The sequence below is a fragment of the Odocoileus virginianus genome, chromosome 2 (genome assembly GCF_023699985.2).
Source record: "Odocoileus virginianus isolate 20LAN1187 ecotype Illinois chromosome 2, Ovbor_1.2, whole genome shotgun sequence".
Taxonomy (NCBI): Eukaryota; Metazoa; Chordata; class Mammalia; order Artiodactyla; family Cervidae; genus Odocoileus; species Odocoileus virginianus.
In genome coordinates this window covers 21,518,307-21,537,745 of record NC_069675.1, presented here as the reverse complement: position 1 = coordinate 21,537,745, position 19,439 = coordinate 21,518,307, and the positions used below count along the sequence as shown (strand labels likewise).

General features: G+C 38.3%; 1 protein-coding gene across 15 annotated transcripts in view; it reads left to right on the top strand.

Moving 5' to 3' along the window:
- SLC8A1 (solute carrier family 8 member A1) overlaps nucleotides 1–19,159 on the top strand; it is a 455,708-nt gene extending 436,549 nt beyond the window's left edge. For all 15 annotated transcript variants that reach the window (XM_070477313.1, XM_070477302.1, XM_070477360.1 and 12 more), the window contains one exon: nucleotides 162–19,159. In XM_070477313.1, the coding sequence (XP_070333414.1) occupies nucleotides 162–538 (377 nt within the window). In that variant the 3' untranslated portion in view covers nucleotides 539–19,159. The remainder of the gene's footprint in view (nucleotides 1–161) is intronic.
- Nucleotides 19,160–19,439: the final 280 nt, after the last annotated feature.

Below are 19,439 nucleotides of genomic sequence, written 5' to 3'. Positions count from 1 at the left end.
CGTAGGGATCCACAGATGGGACTTGAGAGGACAAAGCTCTGTCCAGGTCTCGGGGTTTCCACTGAAGGCTTGATTCCTGAGTACCCTGCTGAAGCTTCCGGCAGTCCACAGACCTCTGTAAGTGGCTGATTGTTCATTGTCTTTTTCTTCTTCCTCCTCAGACACGTTTGCAAGCAAAGTGGCAGCCACCCAGGACCAGTATGCGGATGCATCCATAGGTAACGTCACAGGCAGCAACGCGGTGAACGTCTTCCTGGGCATCGGTGTGGCCTGGTCCATCGCTGCCATCTACCACGCGGCCAACGGGGAACAGTTCAAAGTGTCCCCTGGCACGCTAGCTTTTTCTGTCACTCTCTTCACCATTTTTGCTTTCATCAATGTGGGGGTGCTGCTGTACCGGCGGAGGCCAGAAATTGGAGGTGAGCTGGGTGGGCCCCGGACTGCCAAGCTCCTCACATCCTGCCTCTTTGTTCTCCTGTGGCTCTTGTACATTTTCTTCTCCTCCCTGGAGGCCTACTGCCACATAAAAGGCTTCTAAAGGAACAATCAGATGTAGTAAATTTATATATATATACATATATATATACATAAAATTATGTATAATGAACAGAGGAAACTGGCATTTGTCATATCCACCCACCTGCTGATGGAATCCAGCTTCAAGAGCAGACTCTGTACTAGGGCCGGAGTGAGAAGGCATCACCTCCCGTTCCCAGGGGCATCGTCTTGTTGAACCAGGCATGGAGGCAGGGTCATCTTTGCAGCTCAGCCCAGAAGGGCTGTGTTCTCCCCGGGTTCATAAATCCTTAACTCTTTGATTTGTTTTCTGTTTTTGCTTGTTTGGGGTTGGGGTTGGGAGGTGGTTGATGTTAGGGTTTGGTTTTGTTTTTGCAGGGGGAGGATCAGGGTTTGTGCTTCTCTTGTGGGAGGTGATGTCCAATCTCAATGGTAAAAGTGGAAATCAGGAAGATGACTCTCCCTTTGCCCAAAAACTTTAAAAGTTATTTTGGAGTAAGAAAGGAAACGGGCACTGAAGAAGAAAGAAGCATGTCTGCACTAGATTACTAAATTTCATGCTTATCTCTGGAGCGGGAGCAGAGGTGAAACCCCCTCCAAGAAGAAACTTGGGAGCTGGAATGGAGCCAAGAAGAGTTGTGGTTCTAGATACAGTCTGATGTTTAAAGATGCTAGGCTTGGCACCCTTGTTCAACAGGTACAAAAACAACATGCCTAGATTCCCAGGAACATACAAAGTCCTTTCTTATCTCTTTAGCACTGGACTACAATTAGCAAGGCCCTGACTCTGATGTTCCACACCCACTGATTCCCCAGCCCTCCCATCCCAAACCCCTTCTCCTCCCCTTTACCCCTCATATAAACAGGAAGAATAACTCCATTCAAAACGCACATCATCCTTTTCCATTTGCATCAGTCTGTGTCCCATGTTGCTATTGCCTGGGATTGTCCATCGGTTCTGTTTTCCAGGGCATCAATGACCTGCACACTCCTGTTCCAGTCATGACGGAACATTTGCTCCTCTTTCATGTGCCTGTTTGGGAATGTTGTTGTGATACCTGTTACACAGTGCATGGATGAAAAACAAATACAACAAAACAAAGTGTATCTGTATATAGTAGAGTATAGCATATACTGTTCTCCCATCTGGAGACATTGATTGGACATTGAAGACATAAGTGAGTTTTCTTTTCACCTGAGTTGTAACTTTTGTGTTGTTATTGAGTTTGGTTAGGGATAAAAGGAGAAAATGGCTTATTGTTCATGGATCTGCACGTTCATTTCTAAGAAACAATAACTGTTATGTGGGAGTTAAAGCTATTGAGAGGACAGCGGGCACGCGACAAAGTATCTTCAAGGAAAATTAGCCACGTGGTGCACATCAAAGCCTTGAAAACTCACCTGTTGGTTCAGGAAGGCCAAGGAGAAGGGCTGTGTGGAGAAGGGGATACGTTAGATGTGCCTGGGCTCTGAAAGCCTCCGTTCCTGGAACACCCCTGCCCCCAAAGTATTTATTTCACATCTGCTCTGTCTGGCACAGATGGTAGATAGTGCTGGTTTGTTCATTTTATTTTTTTATGTAAAAGGCTATTCAGAGCCCCATTTTTTTCACCGTCCAGACCCCTCTGATAGTATCTGCAGTTCCTAAGGAGAAAAGAAGCCACGGTGATCAACAGGCCTGTCAAAGTGTGTCTTCTCTACGTAGGGCTAAGGAGGACGTGATTCAATGAGATGATTAGTGCCTCTCTGGGAGGTTTTTAACCCTGGAAATGGAATGGCTCTATTTCACAATATCAAAGAGTATGATAAACCCAACGTTCCAAAGCTGAGAGTCCACAAATGAGAAAAAAATGGAATGACTTAGGTCCCCTCTCAGACATTTCTCTATCCATAAAGAATCCCAGGCCAGAGACAGCCCTAAGCCCTCTGTGTTGATTCAGAGATACTTAACTGATAATAATTTTCATTTCTTATTTTCTCTTCGTCCACTTAGTAATCACAATCATTCATCATTTAATAAACACTGGGTGAATGAATAAGTAAATGCTGAGTACCCATTCAATCTGCCCAGTACTATGCTAGCACTTGGGGACTAAACATGGACCAGACAGCCCGGATCCCTATCCTGAGGGGGTTCACAGTTAATCCCTGAGTAATAGTTAACAGCCACATGGAAACAATTTGATCTTACAAGAAAAACACAGTCGCTGAAATTCTCTTGTCTAGATGTCTGAGATTTTCTTGAACTGAGAGAGTGTAAGGCGCGGGGTAGGAACAGCAGTCTATGTATCCTGAGCCAATCTTGCAGATCTGTACATCTTTCCATTGTAAACCAAGTAAGGCAATCCTGCTGATGACCCAACTGGCTGAGAAATCCCAGTTAACCCCAGTTTTTATCTTCAGCTGATCTTTGTTGGACAGCAGTACTTTTCCACGCCCCCTGCAGCTATAATTTCTCATATCTCCTGGAGCCTCAGCCCTGACCTGTCATGGCCCAGCGCACTGGTGGCATTGTCCTAACCCATTTTTTTCTGAAGATTTATTTAATGAAAAACTAGCCTAGAAACACCAAGTAAATAGTCAAGGGATATGAGTTGTTTAAACATTAGAAAGACTTTGCACTCCTTTCTAGCTATATTTGGAATGTTAATAATCCCACAGCAAATTTTCACAGAGGATGGTAAGAAATCTTGACTGTTGGTCAATTTCAATTTCAAAGCTTTTTGGTTTGTTTGCTTTTTAAATTTTCATGTTATAGGGGAAATATGATTCTGGTTGTTCAGGGTTGTTTTAGTAATTATAGTCATGTAAAATTATTTCATTTTGTTTGATTATTTTATTTCGTGTGTATTGTGCACAGCTTAGGGGGGGAGGTGCACTAATTGTGCTGTTCCTAATAGATGGTACACATTATTGACACAGACAAATAAAGTTTCTAATGGTTTCTGATTTAATCACTAGTGATCCAGCATATTCTGTATGGAATGTTTTCTCTCTCCTCATTGTCATCTGTTTCATCTTTTGTTTTCATGTTTTGAAGAAATAAAGACCCAAAAGGTATTACTGTGCCATTGGTATCTCATCCAAAAGAAAGAAAATAGATGCCCAGTAATCACCTGACAAATATCAACCCTTGGTCATGCATTGTCTGCTTTTAATGCCCCAAGGGAACACAGTGTCTGACTGCTGAGATAAATGATACCTTATTCATCTAATTGTCTTTAAACTTTTCTTTAGAATTCCTTGTTATATTCATATATGGTCATGCATGAAACACTTTCCCATGTGAAGGTAATTTTCTTGGATCAACAATTAGTATGTATCCTGGGACCCAATCTTTGGTTTAACACAAAATAAGCAGGCAACATTTACTACTCTAACAGTAAAAGACAGAATTCAATGACCAGACTAGCCTTGACTGTTGAGCAACTATTCAGCAAAATGCTGTGGCCCAATGATTCTAACCTCTTATAAGCTAATTCTGTTCTTTCAAAGGTTCAGGTTCAAGCCTTCTACCAGTGGAGAGTTCATAGAACTTTGCTTTTACCGTTCATGGCATAAGCACACTAAGTTTTTCCTTATAATTCTTTCTTGAAAAGCGTACTGTCTGTCTCAATTCTGAAGCTATTCTGATAGGTGACTGTTATCCTACATATACCTTCCCTCCAGTGGTCTCACTGTTAATAAAAAGATCACCATACACATAGTTTTATCCACAGGGGCTTGATTCATTGTTGATGCCACAGCCCTGCTCCTAACCTGTCAAAGTGAGATTCACCACTTTGTGCTGCATACATCTGAGAATGTTGTGGAAGCAATCAGAAAAATAACAAATATCCTCTAATAGATGATGAAGTCCTGCATTCTCTAATGGTGAGAAAACTTCACTTTCTCAATAATGTAAATCAGCTCCTTTAAGATTTCCTTCAGTGTTTCCCGACTCAAGAAATGAAATCTCTCGTGATTATGGTTTTCTCTGATAGTGGGCAGTTATATCCAGAGCAAGTCTTGGGTATAATTTCACAACTTCAAGAATATTTGGTCATTTCATAATCAACCATGTACAACACTTTGGATCTTACCGTAATCTCCAAATGACACTTGGTTTTTGTTGTAGTCATCATTTCACTTGGCCAAGAGTAGTAAAATTGAGCATTTCAACTGATAAACAAGGGTACTACATAGACAAGACCTACAGAATCATATTTATCTTACAAAGAAAGAAAGGTGCTGTTATGAGTGGATTCATTAGCTTTCTTTCAGTTCTACTTACAGTTTTAGTAGTGGATTGCATTTCGGTTCTTCTTTTCAACCATTATGTTCCTATCACTTCTAATCATATTCATTGTCTTCCATCAATGTGTGTCAGTGTCAGTTGGTCCTGCTGGTATTGCACCTGCAAAGACAGCATAGTAAGGGGAAACAATTGTAAGAGATATTTTTTAGAGCTTAATCAGGCCACAGTTAATCATCTCCCCAAAGAGAGAATGTCTTACTTATAGAAGGAGCAACCACTAAATGGTGGGACTCCCAAAGGAGAGAGTGCTTCAGCTTTCCAGCCAACAAGAAACGGGTGAGTATGAAGCTGTATGTGAGTTTTTTCTACCTGTCAGGGTATCTGAAAACATGCATTCAGAGACTCTTCCAATTTCAGTTTTGTCAAAGGTCAGATGATTGAATCTCCTATGGAACTTTTAAATCAGTGATCATAGTATAAATTATTTTAATTGGTTGACTTGTAGAACAGAACATTATAACTTTAAAAAAGCAACATAACTTTGTAGTTAGAATTATGACCTAAGTCTTTACAGGAAGAATTGCTTGCCCAGAATTGCCTGGTAATCAATGCAGTGTTTTATAGATGCTTGACCTGCTCACATTCTTTAGAATCATGCATCCCTAACCTTTTCCAAAGATACAGAGAGGTGTCCCCTTGGGAATATGCAGCCTTAACCTTTCTTTTCCTAATTCCCAACCTTTGTAGCTCTTCCCTGGCTACTCCCATTATATTCATTTCCCTTAGTAGTGTTCACTATTACCTTTCAGCAATGTGGAAAAGGCTCATGCTAAAAATTCTCTGGGCATGTTTTTCTGAAAGTGAATTTGTCATTAGAAAATCAGATACTGAAAAAAAAAAAAAAAGAAAATCAGATACTAATATAATGATGTTTCACCTAGAAAACAGTCATCAGATCTTAATGTAGTATCTCTATAAATGTTTAGGACAGGATTAGACCCTGAAGCTACACACAACAGTTGTTCATTTTGTTCCTCTCTGGATCACATTCTTCATGTTTTAGTGCCCATCCACCTAGCCTTCTATTCTATTGATATATGTAGGTATGGATCAAGGATAAAGACCCTCACATACATCTCCAAACATCAAGTATCTAAATACAGAAAAACATCATATGTAGAAAAACATCAACATTTCATGCCTCCAAGAAATATGAGTGGATCAAGTATTTCTCTATAGTTATTATACTCATGATTTGCAAATGGCAGGGAAATTCACATTAGTAACCAAACAGACCAAGAGAAATTGGCTAATTTCAATGTTACTGAGTCTATTTTGACAGTTATGCAGAGCCCAGCACTCTTAATTTGCTGATTGCAAAGACAGATCTACCTAGCCAAATCCAAGAGTAGGGAAGGGAATTAATTTACTAGAATGATTATATAGCCCTCTGTACTGGAAATTGCTTATTTGCCTATAAAGACCTGGCCCAGAGATTTTCAGACATTTCCCCTACATTCCCAAGTTGAAATATGCATGTGTGTGCATGCTCAGTGGTGTCCAAGTCTTTGTGACCCCACATACTGTAGCCCACAAGGCTCCTCTGTCCATGGCATTTTCCATATTGAAATAAACCACATTTAATTTATGGAATTTGTTATTAGATCTCTTAAAGTCACAAGGTAAAGCAATAAATAAATTCTCCAAGGAGATCTTTCCTAAAAATATGATCCTAGATTTGCAGTGAACCATCCTCATATATGAAAATCTCATTTCTTCCAAGTAGAAGGAACAGTTTTCCTTAGATAACAAAATATACAACCACGTTTCACCTAAAAATAGACAATTATATAAATATTTAAGATAAAGCTGATATGGCCCATGTGTCTACTGAGAAAAATAGTTCTCTACCTTCTTATACTCAACACTAAAATTTGTAAAATATTCCAAGGAAGATATCTTAAAAGATTTTCCATTCTCATTATGCTCATATAGTTGAAGAATATGGTTAAAATAATGATGTGGGTGAGGATTATCTATGTGCTGGACAAGAACATATTTTAAAAATAATAGCCAAAAGAAAATTTGTCAAGATCTCATCCCAGGCTACCCTCGTCTAAGATATTTGAAAGCCGCTATCCTTCACAGGTGGCTCAGCAGTAAAGAACTCGCCTGCCAGTGTAGGAGGCATAAGACATGTGAGTTCAGCCCTTGTGTCAAGAAAATCTCCTGGAGGAGGGCATGGCAACCCAGTCCAGGACTCTTGCCTGGAAAATCCCACGGACAGGGGAGCCTGGTGGGCTACAGTCCATGGGGTCACACAGGATGGGCAGAGTTGGACACAAAGGGTCGGACGTGACTGAGTTGACTTGGTGTCATGCATGCTTTCTGCTACTACTGCTGTCCTCGTGGAAGGTGAATTCCCAGTTTTCAGAAGCCATAGTACAATCAACACTCTCACTTTCAGTTTTTATATGAAAATCAAAGCTGATAATGCATAACTTTTGGCTTTGGCAACCCCCCAAAAAATATGCTTTTGGCACACTTTTCTGTATTGCTGAGTTATTTTGTGTAATGCACTGGACTTACACAGTTGTCTCATAAAATTGCCTTCAATAATTTCCATCCTCTTTTTTCTAAAGTAATGAGCAAGATTACAATCATGTCCAACTATTTGCAACCCCATGGAATAGTCCATGGAATTCTCCAGGCCAGAATGCTGGAGTGGGTAAGCCGTTCCCTTCTCCAGGGGATCTTCCCAACCCAGGGATCAAACCAGGTTTCCCTCATTGCAGGCAGATTCTTTACCAGCTGAGTCACCAGGAAAACCCAAGAATACTGGAGTGGGTAGCCTATCCCTTCTCCAGCAGATCTTCCCGACCCAGGAATGGAATCGGTATCTCTTGCATTGCAGGTGGATTCTTAACCAGCAGAGCTACCACGGAAGCCCTGGCAACCCCCCAAAAAGTATGCTTTTGGCGCACTTTTCTGTATTGCTGAGTTATTTTGTGTAATGCACTGGACTTACACAGGTGTTAATAAAAATGTCTCCACTAATTTCCTTCTCTTTTCTAAACCCATGAAGTTTCTAAATTTCACAACATAGCAACCTGATAATTTCATTTATAAAAAGCTGATTCCATTTTTATGTTATTTACATTTCAGAATTAATTTGAATATTTAAAATAACCAACACAGCAGAAGGGATATTGAACTTAAATCTAGCCCATACAAACAGTAAAGCTCAAACAGACCTATCAGTATTCAAAAGGCTTTTGAAACATTGACCTTTTATGCACAGCAATTAAGTGCTATTTTCAATCTTCTTTTTACCGAAAGTTGTCATTTCAACCTGTGTAAAAACAAACCAAAAAAAAATTTTTTTAATGCTAGTTTGAAGATTATTTCTGAGAATCAGATATAGTTTCAGCAGTTAATCTCCTCTATCCCATCTCTTCCCAGAACATAGAGATACATAAATCCAAAATGGATGATATAAATCAAAGACCTCAGATTGTATTTTCAGATGTCTAGATTTGCCCTAAAAGTCCATGTCATGTCGGCATTCCTTTTTTATCAGATCTCTGTTATAAACAGGAAATGGGGGCAGAGATGGGAAAGGAAGCATATTCCTCATTTCCTTTTCCTTTTTTGCTAAGAATGTAAATTTAAAGTCATTTGAAAACTGCTTATAACACTATTAATTATATCTTTCCTTCTAAATACATAAGTAGGTTTTTAAAAGAAAGAAATTCATTTTTCCTTCCTCATTTGGCAAGTTTCTGATAGAAACTTTTTTGATCAATTAGGGCCACTTTCTTATTTTTCCAGTTACACTGTCTTTTGGGAGGTCTTGAATACAGCTCTTGAAAAAAAACATCCTCTTGTAGGTCAAATCCTGGGGGAATTAATAGATGGATGCGATTTTATATTTTTCTGGAAACACAGAACTGGGCACACAGGTCCCCATACATTGGTTGATATTTTCTAGAAATGTGTTTTGGAATGTTTGTGTAAAAGGAATGGGACTCCCACCTAATTTTGCCCAAATACCTAATCATCTACTGCCATATAGATTCTCCACTAACTATAGCTTAGCTCAAATGTGCTCAACTAAATCAACCCTCAACTCTCATATACACTAATTGTCTTACGCCTAGTGTTTGCTGCTAACATCTTACTAACAGGCAAATGCACCCTTTCAACTAGTTGGTACATGAAATTTCTCCAGGGGGAAGGATAAGGGGTAGGTACAAAGTGGCATGATGTCAATGCCAAGTCATTGGAGCCTATTTAACAAACTGTTTCATTATGTCTTAGAATGTGTTTGGGACACTATTAGAAATACTGAGATGACTTTATTGATAGTTCATCAACAACTTTTGTGGTATTGGATCTAAGCAAAGGATGGCATCATGCAAAAATGTAAAGTTATTTTTATTGTTACAATTTGCAAGAAAATGTCTTTGATATTTAAGTCTAAAACTTGAAGCACAAGTTTTTGCTGCCATTAGTAATCCAATAGGAAATTTGACACCCTGAATCTTGGTAAATGTATGCACGAGGCTTAAAATATCCTTGATATTTTCAGATTGTTCTCACAGACTGCATAGATTTACTTTTTTTTTTCTTAAATAAATGACTATCTTTCTCACCAAATGGATTGGGAATTTTCCCAATAAGCACCCGAAGAAACTGTGAGCCTTAGACTGCATCAGTGGCTCTGTTTCAGTATGCCCTTTTCCCACTTCTGACTCTTAATCCCTGTATACATCTTTCAGAAACAACTGCAGATAGTGAGAGAAAGTTAAAAAAAAAAAAAAGAGTTGTCCTCCCTTTCAAAATGGACTAAACCTACTTATCTTTAAAAATGTAACTGTTGCAAAAAAAAAATGTAACTGTTGCAAATTCTTAACATTAGACACAAAACCAAGAGAGATGCTTTTAAATCTCAGATATGAAGCAAAGATTGCATTTATGCAAAACTATCAAGAAATTTGTGTTAATCATTGAGACATGGAGTTTACCAACATTACTAACATCAGTACCCAACCACTGCCCTCCCCATCCTGTTCATACAGTATCTAAAGGCAAACAAGATGTAGAGCCAGGAAATAAAGATCACTATTAATATCATAATCACATCACCATTCAGTTACTAGATGGCGTCAGGAAGTGGGCAAAAGAGATGGAATCAATTCTAGTCCTTGAACCAGATCACCACCTTGCTGACCCCTGTGATGGATACGGTCTGTGAACATTAGAACCGTGCCAGAAGGATATTTTTCACTTGAGATGAATAATATTTGCAGAGATTCCTTTCTGCTCTGAGCCAGAATATTGTGTTTGACTCAACCCTTTCCAAACAGAATCATGCAGCTCCATCACATACTTGTTGCCTGCTTGGAGAGTGAATCCCTCTTTCCAAACTGGTTGCCATAGAACCAATTTTAGCAACACTAAGTATTGGACCTAGTGATGAGGAGTCTAAACTTTCATTTTTTTTCCTTCCCAGCTAATGCACTGACACTCCAACTTGAAAAATCATGTTGTCAGTAAAATGAAATTAATAATCGTTTTGTCATCGTTTAGAATTAATTCATGTATTTTCCGAACTTGAAGCTTCCACTCACTAAAATGAGATCTATGGGTTTACCCAAAGACTAGGTTCGTTTTGTAAAGATACCAGAATTGGTTTGGGTCCCTTTAAAGCAACAGACAAGATAATAACATTTGAAAACAATAAAGGTTCAGCACAGACTGCTGGGTTAGAGGAGGGCTGGGCTTCTGACAGGCTTCTCAGCGTTTTTGCTCTTAATCTGTCATGGTTCCCAGTGGAATATTTCCCCATACTCAGTGGGAGGATGTTGACACAGCTCCAGACTCTGCCTTTTATTTCCTAATTCTCCCTGGAGAAACAGACCTTCCAGAGCTTGTAATATAAAAGGGAAAAAAAAGGCGGGGGGATGACAGGTGCCTCATTGGTTAATTCAGAAGTTTTGTACAAAAACACAGATCATCCGATCATCTCTATATTAAGACTGTACTTACTAAATGGCTTTTGTTAGTGACTGCAACCCACCCAGAAAACAAGATTTGAGGAAATACTTCCAATCCTTCATCAAAAGTCAAAGATCACTTTGTTGAAAGTATCTTAAATGTCACTTTATCTTCCTGCCTAGAACTCATACATCAATAAGGATTGAAAAATGCAGAGAGTATTTGGACAGTACTCGTGAGTCAAAATTTTATCTGGATGCTGGAGCTTGATAAAGAACTTGATAAATATCAACTGACAAATTACATGAAGAAAAAGAATCAGAAGTTAAACCAAAGATGGCCACAATTTAGCAAGTCAGTCCTCCAAGATCATTGACTTACTTTATATTCAGTTAAAACTTAAAAAATAATTTATATAGCCAAAGCAGTAGAACAATTTTTAAATCAAATATCAGAGGCAGTTACTTTTTTTCAATCATACAATTCCATAGATTTCAAGCATTTCTTTTGTGCAGAGGATTATACTAGGTAATCTAAGATGGCATCAAGAATTTAAGACAATTCCAAGAAAATTAGCACTAGCCCTGAATTTAGTCAGGAAGAGTCCAGTGATGGCACTCTAATTAATCTTCCATTTTGGTCTAGAGACATTTCATCAATTTGAAACTGCTAAATGGAACTATTCTGAAATCTATCAAGGAACTTTCCTTTAACAGAAATAGAACTGCTAATTTTCTTAACTCCACATTCTGTCTTTTACCAACGAGATAAATGGATTCAGACTTAACATCTTCAGAGTGTACAATGGACAAAAACCTGTGTGAGCATGACATAGAGTCTTTTGTTTCAACATTTCTCTTTTTTTTCCATTTATTTTTATTAGTTGGAGGCTAATTACTTTACAATATTGTAGTGGTTTTTGCCATACATTGACATGAATCAGCCATGGATTTACATGTGTTCCCCATCCCGATCCCCCCTCCCACCTCCATTTCAAGTTGGGATAAACTTGTTCCAAAAATGATTTGCCTCCCCATTACTGAAGATTTTTTCTATTGGGTGTTGATATTAGTTCATCACTGAATTTCTTAACTCTGCCCATTGCTCTTTTGACTTTGAGGTGTCTGGCTGTATTTGGAGTTACAAGCTCAGCTGTCACATTTTAACAGCCAACAAGAGAAGACCTCAGTCCCCATGTCTGAGTACACAATGTTCTCTTTATTTCAACATCAAATAATCACCAAAGAAGTGACCCCAAAGGCTGTCATCTTTTGAAAATTAGAACTTAATTGTTTCAGAGGATTATGAATCTCAAGCTCTTTGGGGACTTAAATTTCCTCATCATTAAATGGAAGGGCTTCACTTTTAAGTTGGTTTTCCAGAACACATCAAGCACTGGCATTATCCTGGTATCAGTCCAAGGGGTATGGGTTGAAGGTGCTTTTTGCTGGAAACCAGTTGGTCCTCATCACACCCCTCACAATACTTGATTATCAATGTGAGCATCAAGCCAATAAAGCTACTTTAAGTCTGGCGGGAATTTAAAGATTTATTTTAAAACAATTCTTTACGCACTGCTGAAAAAATTTCCTTCCCTAAGGGGAATGAAAAGTTTCTGCCTTTGTGGGATGCCCAACAACAGAAAATTTAACCAGATGGGAATGCCTTCCTCATCACTGACCTTCCTAAGGTTGAATCTGCTAGTCTTCTAAATGTAATTTCTGAGTTCACACAGTTTCCCACAATAATTCACTTTTCTTTTTCTTTTTTCTTTTTTGTACTTAATGACAATCTGTTAGGAGAAAGAGACTGCCAGTAGTGACTTTATACCAAAGTGTGTGAATGCAGACAGGATGTACACTGACCAGAAGAAAGATTATTAAAAGATACAAGTATTCTAAAGGAAGATGAAAAAAGAATTGCTTTTACTGCAAATTCAGCTGTCTTTTAAACACTCCCTTGTTATGGAGAAAATGACTCCTCAAAAAGATTTTACAGAAAAGACTTAAATCCCATTGCTAGTGATCATCTGATTTGCCACAGCCCAAATGTCTCATTAGCAATCTGGAATTGCACACGGTTACAGAGAATATAGCAAGAGGATGTAGACATTGCCATGGGGAAAAGAAAGAAGAAGAAAAGAAAAGCAATCATGACAAACTCTGCTTATGTAAACAATGTTTTAGTGGAATATATGTGAGCCTTCTTTTGAAGGAATATCAGTTAGAATGTCATCAGAAATGGCAAAACCATTTCAACATCATAGCAGTAATTTATTCCAGTTTTATTAGCACTGAGGCATAAAGCCAAATTTGTCAGGAGGAGAGGTAAACAAAAACTCCTGGCATTGGAACAGATTAAGTGATCTTGTGAGCCTAGTTGTTGAGAGAGAAAATTAAAAGATAGTTAGGACAAAAATACTAAGAGCTTCCCTGTTACCTCAGACAGGAAAGAATCTGCCAGCAATGCAGGAGACCTGGGTTTGATCCCTGGGTTGGGAAAATCCCCTGGAGAAGGGAATGGCAACCCACTCCAGTATTCTTGCCTGACAAATCCCATGGACAGAAGAGCCTGAGGTTGCAAAGAGTTGGACACAACTGAGAGACTTAACAAACACACAGTTCTGTCTGACTTCTACCTAGGGAAAAAATGACTTTTCCTTCTCTCATTATATGTCTTTATATAAGGCTGCTATTCAGTTGCAGTAGCCATCATATTTTTATATTTATTTCAGTTCCCCATGTTGAATTTGACACCTATTTCACATTTGATTAGGAAATCCTAAATTGGAAAGGTAAGTATTTGTGTCTTTTAGATAACAAATCTGCACCATAGGTGTTTTCTAGACACGACTGCCTTAAGCTATCCTGGTAGCTCGGTCAGTTAGCAGTAGGTGCTTGGTAAGGCAGAGAAACCATAAATAGATGGAACTTGCCTTCTACATAGGAAACGACCCCTTCACACAGACTCATGTCTGTTTTTCCTTAACCCCTTGTGCCAGTCCAGCCTCTTGATCGACCCAGGTCCACATGTCAGTCAAAAGAACTGCCATGACTGATTACACGTGTTGACAGCTTGTCAAACAGAATTCTGCATCAATGGTACTTCATGGAGTGGCCTTTGGAGGACTTGCTTCTGCTTCACTCTTTTACATAGGTCCCTGCATTTGATAGGCATATTACTAGAAAAAAGTCAACAAACCTTTGTGTTCAGTGAAGGAACTGTGAACAGATTTAGCTGTTTTCATGTTAACCCTCCTGAGGTCTCAGGAAGAATGTCACCTGTGTGGCAAGAGAGAATTTTAGTACTGGAGAAGGAAATGGCAATCCACTCCAGTATTCTTGCCTGGAAAATCCCATGGACTGGGGATCCTGGTAGGCTACAGTCCATGGGGTCGCAAAGAGTCAGACACGACTGAGCGACTTCACCCACTCACTAAAATAATACTCCCTGAAGAAAGGTTGTAGGGTTTTCTGCATTCGCCTCTTGGGACTCAAATTTAATGAAGTATAAACAGCCTTGATCCCTCAGAGGAAGGTCATAGGTTAGGGCACGAGTTTGAGTCATATTTTACTTATGGGTTTGCTATATATGCTAATATAGGACTTAAACATCTGAACCTCTCCTTTCTCAAGACGTAAACTAGTACCAATTGAATTCATCCTTTGCCGACATGATAAGGATGCCTCGGAAAAAATCCAACTGACCATCCCATTCCAGATGGAGCTGGGAGCTCAGTGAAGGGAGTTTGAATAACTAAAGTGTGTTTTAGAATAGCTACTACAGTGGCTCTTAACATTTGGTCCATGACGACGCAGTATCTGTAGCAACTTTGAAATCTGTTAGGTATATAAATTCCCTGGTCCCACCTGAGACCCCAACCCAGACCTATAAATCAGAAAACCTGAGAATGGGCCCAGCAATGTGGCTTCTAACAAGCCCTTGGGATAATTCTGATGTATGTTCAAGTTTGAGAACTACACTCTGTGCTCTGAGTGGTCAAGAAAAGTTCATGTCATCCTCTGTTTACCTCTGCTTTCTCACAGGAAAAAAACTTAAAGCTTAAATGATAGAGTACATTCTGATATATTTACAGAAATGTCCACCATTCAGATGTAAAATATTCAGTATAATCTGAAGAGAAATTAATCCTTACACATATTCTTTACTGGTGTAACTCAGCTTCAGGCAAGATCTCCTATCAGAAAGATTTCTCATTAACTTTTCTAGTTCTTTTAAAAAAAGCCAACAGCTAATCTGCTTTGCCTGACTAACCAGTGTCCAGAGAATGACCTTGGACACCTTTCTCTTAACTGATCAGCTCTGGTCCATTTGCCTTACTAAACCATTGTCTAACAGAACTGAGTTATATTTAATGATATGGTCTATTGGTTTGAAGAGTGGGTATGGACTGAGCTAAAATGACTGTGGTTCTAAGAGAATTGGGGTTTTCAAAGATAGTTTCAAAGGTTCACATAGCTCATAAAACCTGGAAACCACAGACAATGTAGACAACAGTCCCAAGACCCCTGGGAGCTTTTTTTTTTTTTAAGCTCATTTGAATTGGTGCAGAACCAGAGTGAAAGGCCAGCAAGTTGATTTGGCTTGTTAAAATGGCTTAGGAAAGGGAGTTTAAGATTGTGGGTTATGTGTGTGTACATATGTGTGTATGCTTCCTTAAATCCAACCTGAAAGTATCACATTGACCGCTACCTAAAACATCCATATGTACATATTTTTGACCGCTTCTTTTGATGCAGAAAAATAAACTCAAAGTAGCCAAAAAGGAAGCTAAACTGGAACCTCAACAATGATATTCTGAAGAAAATGCTAAACTTCTTCCCAGGTCTTCCTTCAAAGAGCCAAACTTGTCAGGTATCTTAGAATGAGTTTTTGCTCTTTTTTAGGAATTACTGAAAAAGAATAATTGATTTATCATAATGCTCTACCTGCTTCTCTAGAAATCTGATTGCTGGTCAAAGTTTGAACAGTTGGGTGTCCCGTCTTCTGTCTCTGACAGCATTTTCTCATCAGCTATTTCTCCACTGTGACCTGACCACCACACAGCTCCAGCCAAAGCACCATACCCCTTCCTCTGTCTACTGTGCTGTCCATCTCCATTTGCATGTTTGGCCTTTCACTCGGAGTTAAAGGAAAAGACCCTTCTTAGAGTGCCCATCAAATGTCGAGGTGCTGGGTAAGGGGCCTGCCCCTTTGCAGAGGAAGGGGCTCCATCAGACTGACCGGGGCCCGCTCGGAGCCTTGACCTCCCTCGCAGAGCGTTGTCGCCCACCAGGCAAAACCACAGTGGTGGCTTGGCTTTATCCACAATCCTTGGTTTAAGTTATTGACTCAAGTCTTGAAATCTTGAATCAAACCTGGATTAAAATTTTCCCTCGGAAAGCTCAAGACAAAAAGTTCTATGTCCCAAGGGCCCCTAACTTGTGCAGTACAATAAAAGGTCTTGACATTAGAAGGAAAACTGTTTTAATCTCCAGCAGCTTCTGCCTCTCCATGCCATCCATAGTGATGTTCCCAGGACAGTGGTGCAATTCAATACTATTCTAATAAGCCATAAAAATAACTGTTGGCACAGCTGTTATTCCAAGGGGGACTTCCCTAGATCTCACCTATTAATTTTAGCAGACAGTAGAAAGTTCACACTGAGGACACATTTTGAGCTGCTAGATGAGTGCCAGAAAAGGAACGAGCATCTTGTACCCACTTTATCTATACAAAACACTGCTCTCTGCCACTGGGATTGTTCCTGGCACGGCAGCCAAGATGGAAGAACTCAGGTAGGAAACAAATTTAGAATGTCTCTCTCACCTTTGGTTAGAATGGTGATTCATTCCCACTGAATGAGCTTGGTGGATACTTCTGATAGTAAACTGAACTCATAGGCAATCTGTGAAAAAAAGGGAGGCAGATCACTGTGCCAGAAACCCTCTCATCCTAAGAGGCAATCATAAATTCAATGCACAGGACAGAAAAGGAAAGATCAGCCTGTCCACATCATGTACACAGTATAAAGGACCCACCACTAATAGCCTCCAATCACAGGCAGGGGGAGAGTGGAAAGAAGAGAGACAAAGTGGAGAAGGAGTTTGTGTCTCAAAAAATGAAGTAAGCAATCATAATGTCCCTCTAGTTGATTCTGAAAACAATCGCCTGTCTAAAGCTAATTTTTAAATAACTTCACTGAACTTTGAAATTTCTGAGTAGTGGTATGTCAGTAATACATTTGGATACTTAACTGAGTCTTTCCATTTTTATTCTTCCATGTCAATGAATGTAACCTCTGAGACTTACAATTTAAGTACACACACATGCATACCACACACACACATAAACATTATATATTACTCATTTTGTGGGAATTACAGTGTATTATAATTTAAAAAAGATTGCAGTGGATTCTTTCAGTGTGCTTCAGTGATAATACTTTGTTGGAAATAAAAATATTCATATTCTGTCTTTGCTGACCATATTGTTAAAACTGTGATCTTAAGCAGTGCTGTCAGAAATGCCTGTGTAGAATATCTTCTCTAGTATCAATAAGTCAATACACTTTGAATTTAACTTTCAAAAAATGTATGTGTTAAACTTAAATATTTTTATATCTGTGGTGTTTTCCTATTAACCTATAGTTGTGAACAAGTGAGTTTACAACTGATATCATCAAAAAGGGAAATAGCCTACACAAAATGTGAAAAGTGGAGGAAGTTATTTGTAAAGTCTTCTGCCAAAGACCATTTAGTGATCTGTAAAATGTAGATTAACTTATTTCATTACGAATGTAATTGTAAGAAATGCTCACCCTCTCATTCTCTATCTTTTGAAAATTAATATTTTGTATTTCTAAGGACCAAGGAAAATATTTTTTAAGCCAATGTAATACACAGACGCCTTGGAAATGAAAGGTACAGTGACCTAGATCAACAGCGTAATATTAGGTTAGAATTTCAACATCTGATGGTAAATTTGTCAGTCTTTCCTATAATTCTTACACTGCACTAAAATACGTTTGGGTAATTCAGCTAAATCTTTTCAAATTAAAGCACCAACATTAATGGCAGATCTCATCTGACATGGAAGGTATTAAAGCACTCGCTTTCAGGCATCTTGAGTGAATGGAAATTACCATCTAATTTTCCCACCTAACCATCACATGTATATTAACTCAGAGATCTAACAGCATTGCATAGAAGGTTAACAGACTATGTATACCAAGGATATTAAATCTGTGCAGTTAGTGAGAACTAGCCATTTAAAAATATATTCAAATGTTTTGTAAATAAAATTTTTGATTCCTATAGTTTTGTTCAAACTACTTTTAAAATTATTAGATATTATTTGAATTTTAAAAATGATCTGTTATAAGTTAGATGTTGCTTTATTGACTCTGTGATTCAAAGTACACTCAGCCATATTCCTGTGGGGAAACATCAATCTTACTGAGTTTCTTGGCATGAGCCAGATCTTCATAGGTTCTTTAAGGACTCTAAATATGAGACAAAAAAAAAAAAAACGGAAAACAAACAACAACAACAAAAACACCAAAATTAAATGCTAGTGAAGAAATTAGAAACCTATTGTATAAAATGTATTTTTAAAATCTTAGGATATATGTGATTTACACTGCCTGTAATCTGGTCTGTTTGTGAAATAACCACAACATATTTGTTAAGACCCTGAAACACCAAATATTTGTGATGTTTGTATAGCACCATTGTTATAATATGTGATTTCAAATGGCAAGCATCTTTGTTGTAATCATGTGAGCCCACAGAAGAATAAAGTCCTGCTGTTAATGTACAACCAGCTCTCAGAATTCAAATTTCCTGCAGCTTCTGTATCACCAATAAATGAGAATTAATTGTGAAAACAATTTTTAAAGAATTGAGTTTATGATCACTGTGCATTTTCCTAATGAATTAATTAGGAGAGTTTTTCAACAGAATGCTCTCTCTTTCAGTCAGTTAAATACAACTGCTGATTCCAGCCATGCCATTATTTCAATGGTTTCTGTACTCTGGATCTAACTACCCAAAACTGAAAGCTTGTTGCAAGGTGTGTCCTAACAAATGTACAATAAATGACTTTTCCTGCATGCTGCCTGAGATATACTGGAATTTGAAATGTCTTCCCCAGCAAATTATATATTTCACAACCCCAAATTGAACTGTCAATATTTCTTATGTGTATAACTGATGGTATATTAACACCAAAATCAGAGGCACTGTCTGTCATACTTGTATGTTATATGTGACATTTAACTTGCTAAACTGTAATCCATGAAGTGTTCATTGCCTGAATGAGTCAGTTCTGTACAAACCATTGTCTTAACTGTTTTCCTAATCTTACCATATTTCCTAACACTGAAATATAAATGTTTGTAAATTAGTCATTCATTTTTATTGATTTTTTTTAATGTATCTTCAGTGTGACTCCATTAACTAACTCCAACAAAGGAGAATCAAAATGTTTCCCTATCATAGTTAATTCCAGGCTCAAGAACATTATAGCTATGGCAAAAATTCATTCCTCCATCTGACAAATACTTATTATCTATTGTGAATCTGGCTCTATACAAATATTGGGATGATTTTTTGAGGACAAAAGTAAGGACTTCTGAACTTTCCCAAAACTATTCTGCAGTGACTTTCATGAAATTAACAAATTA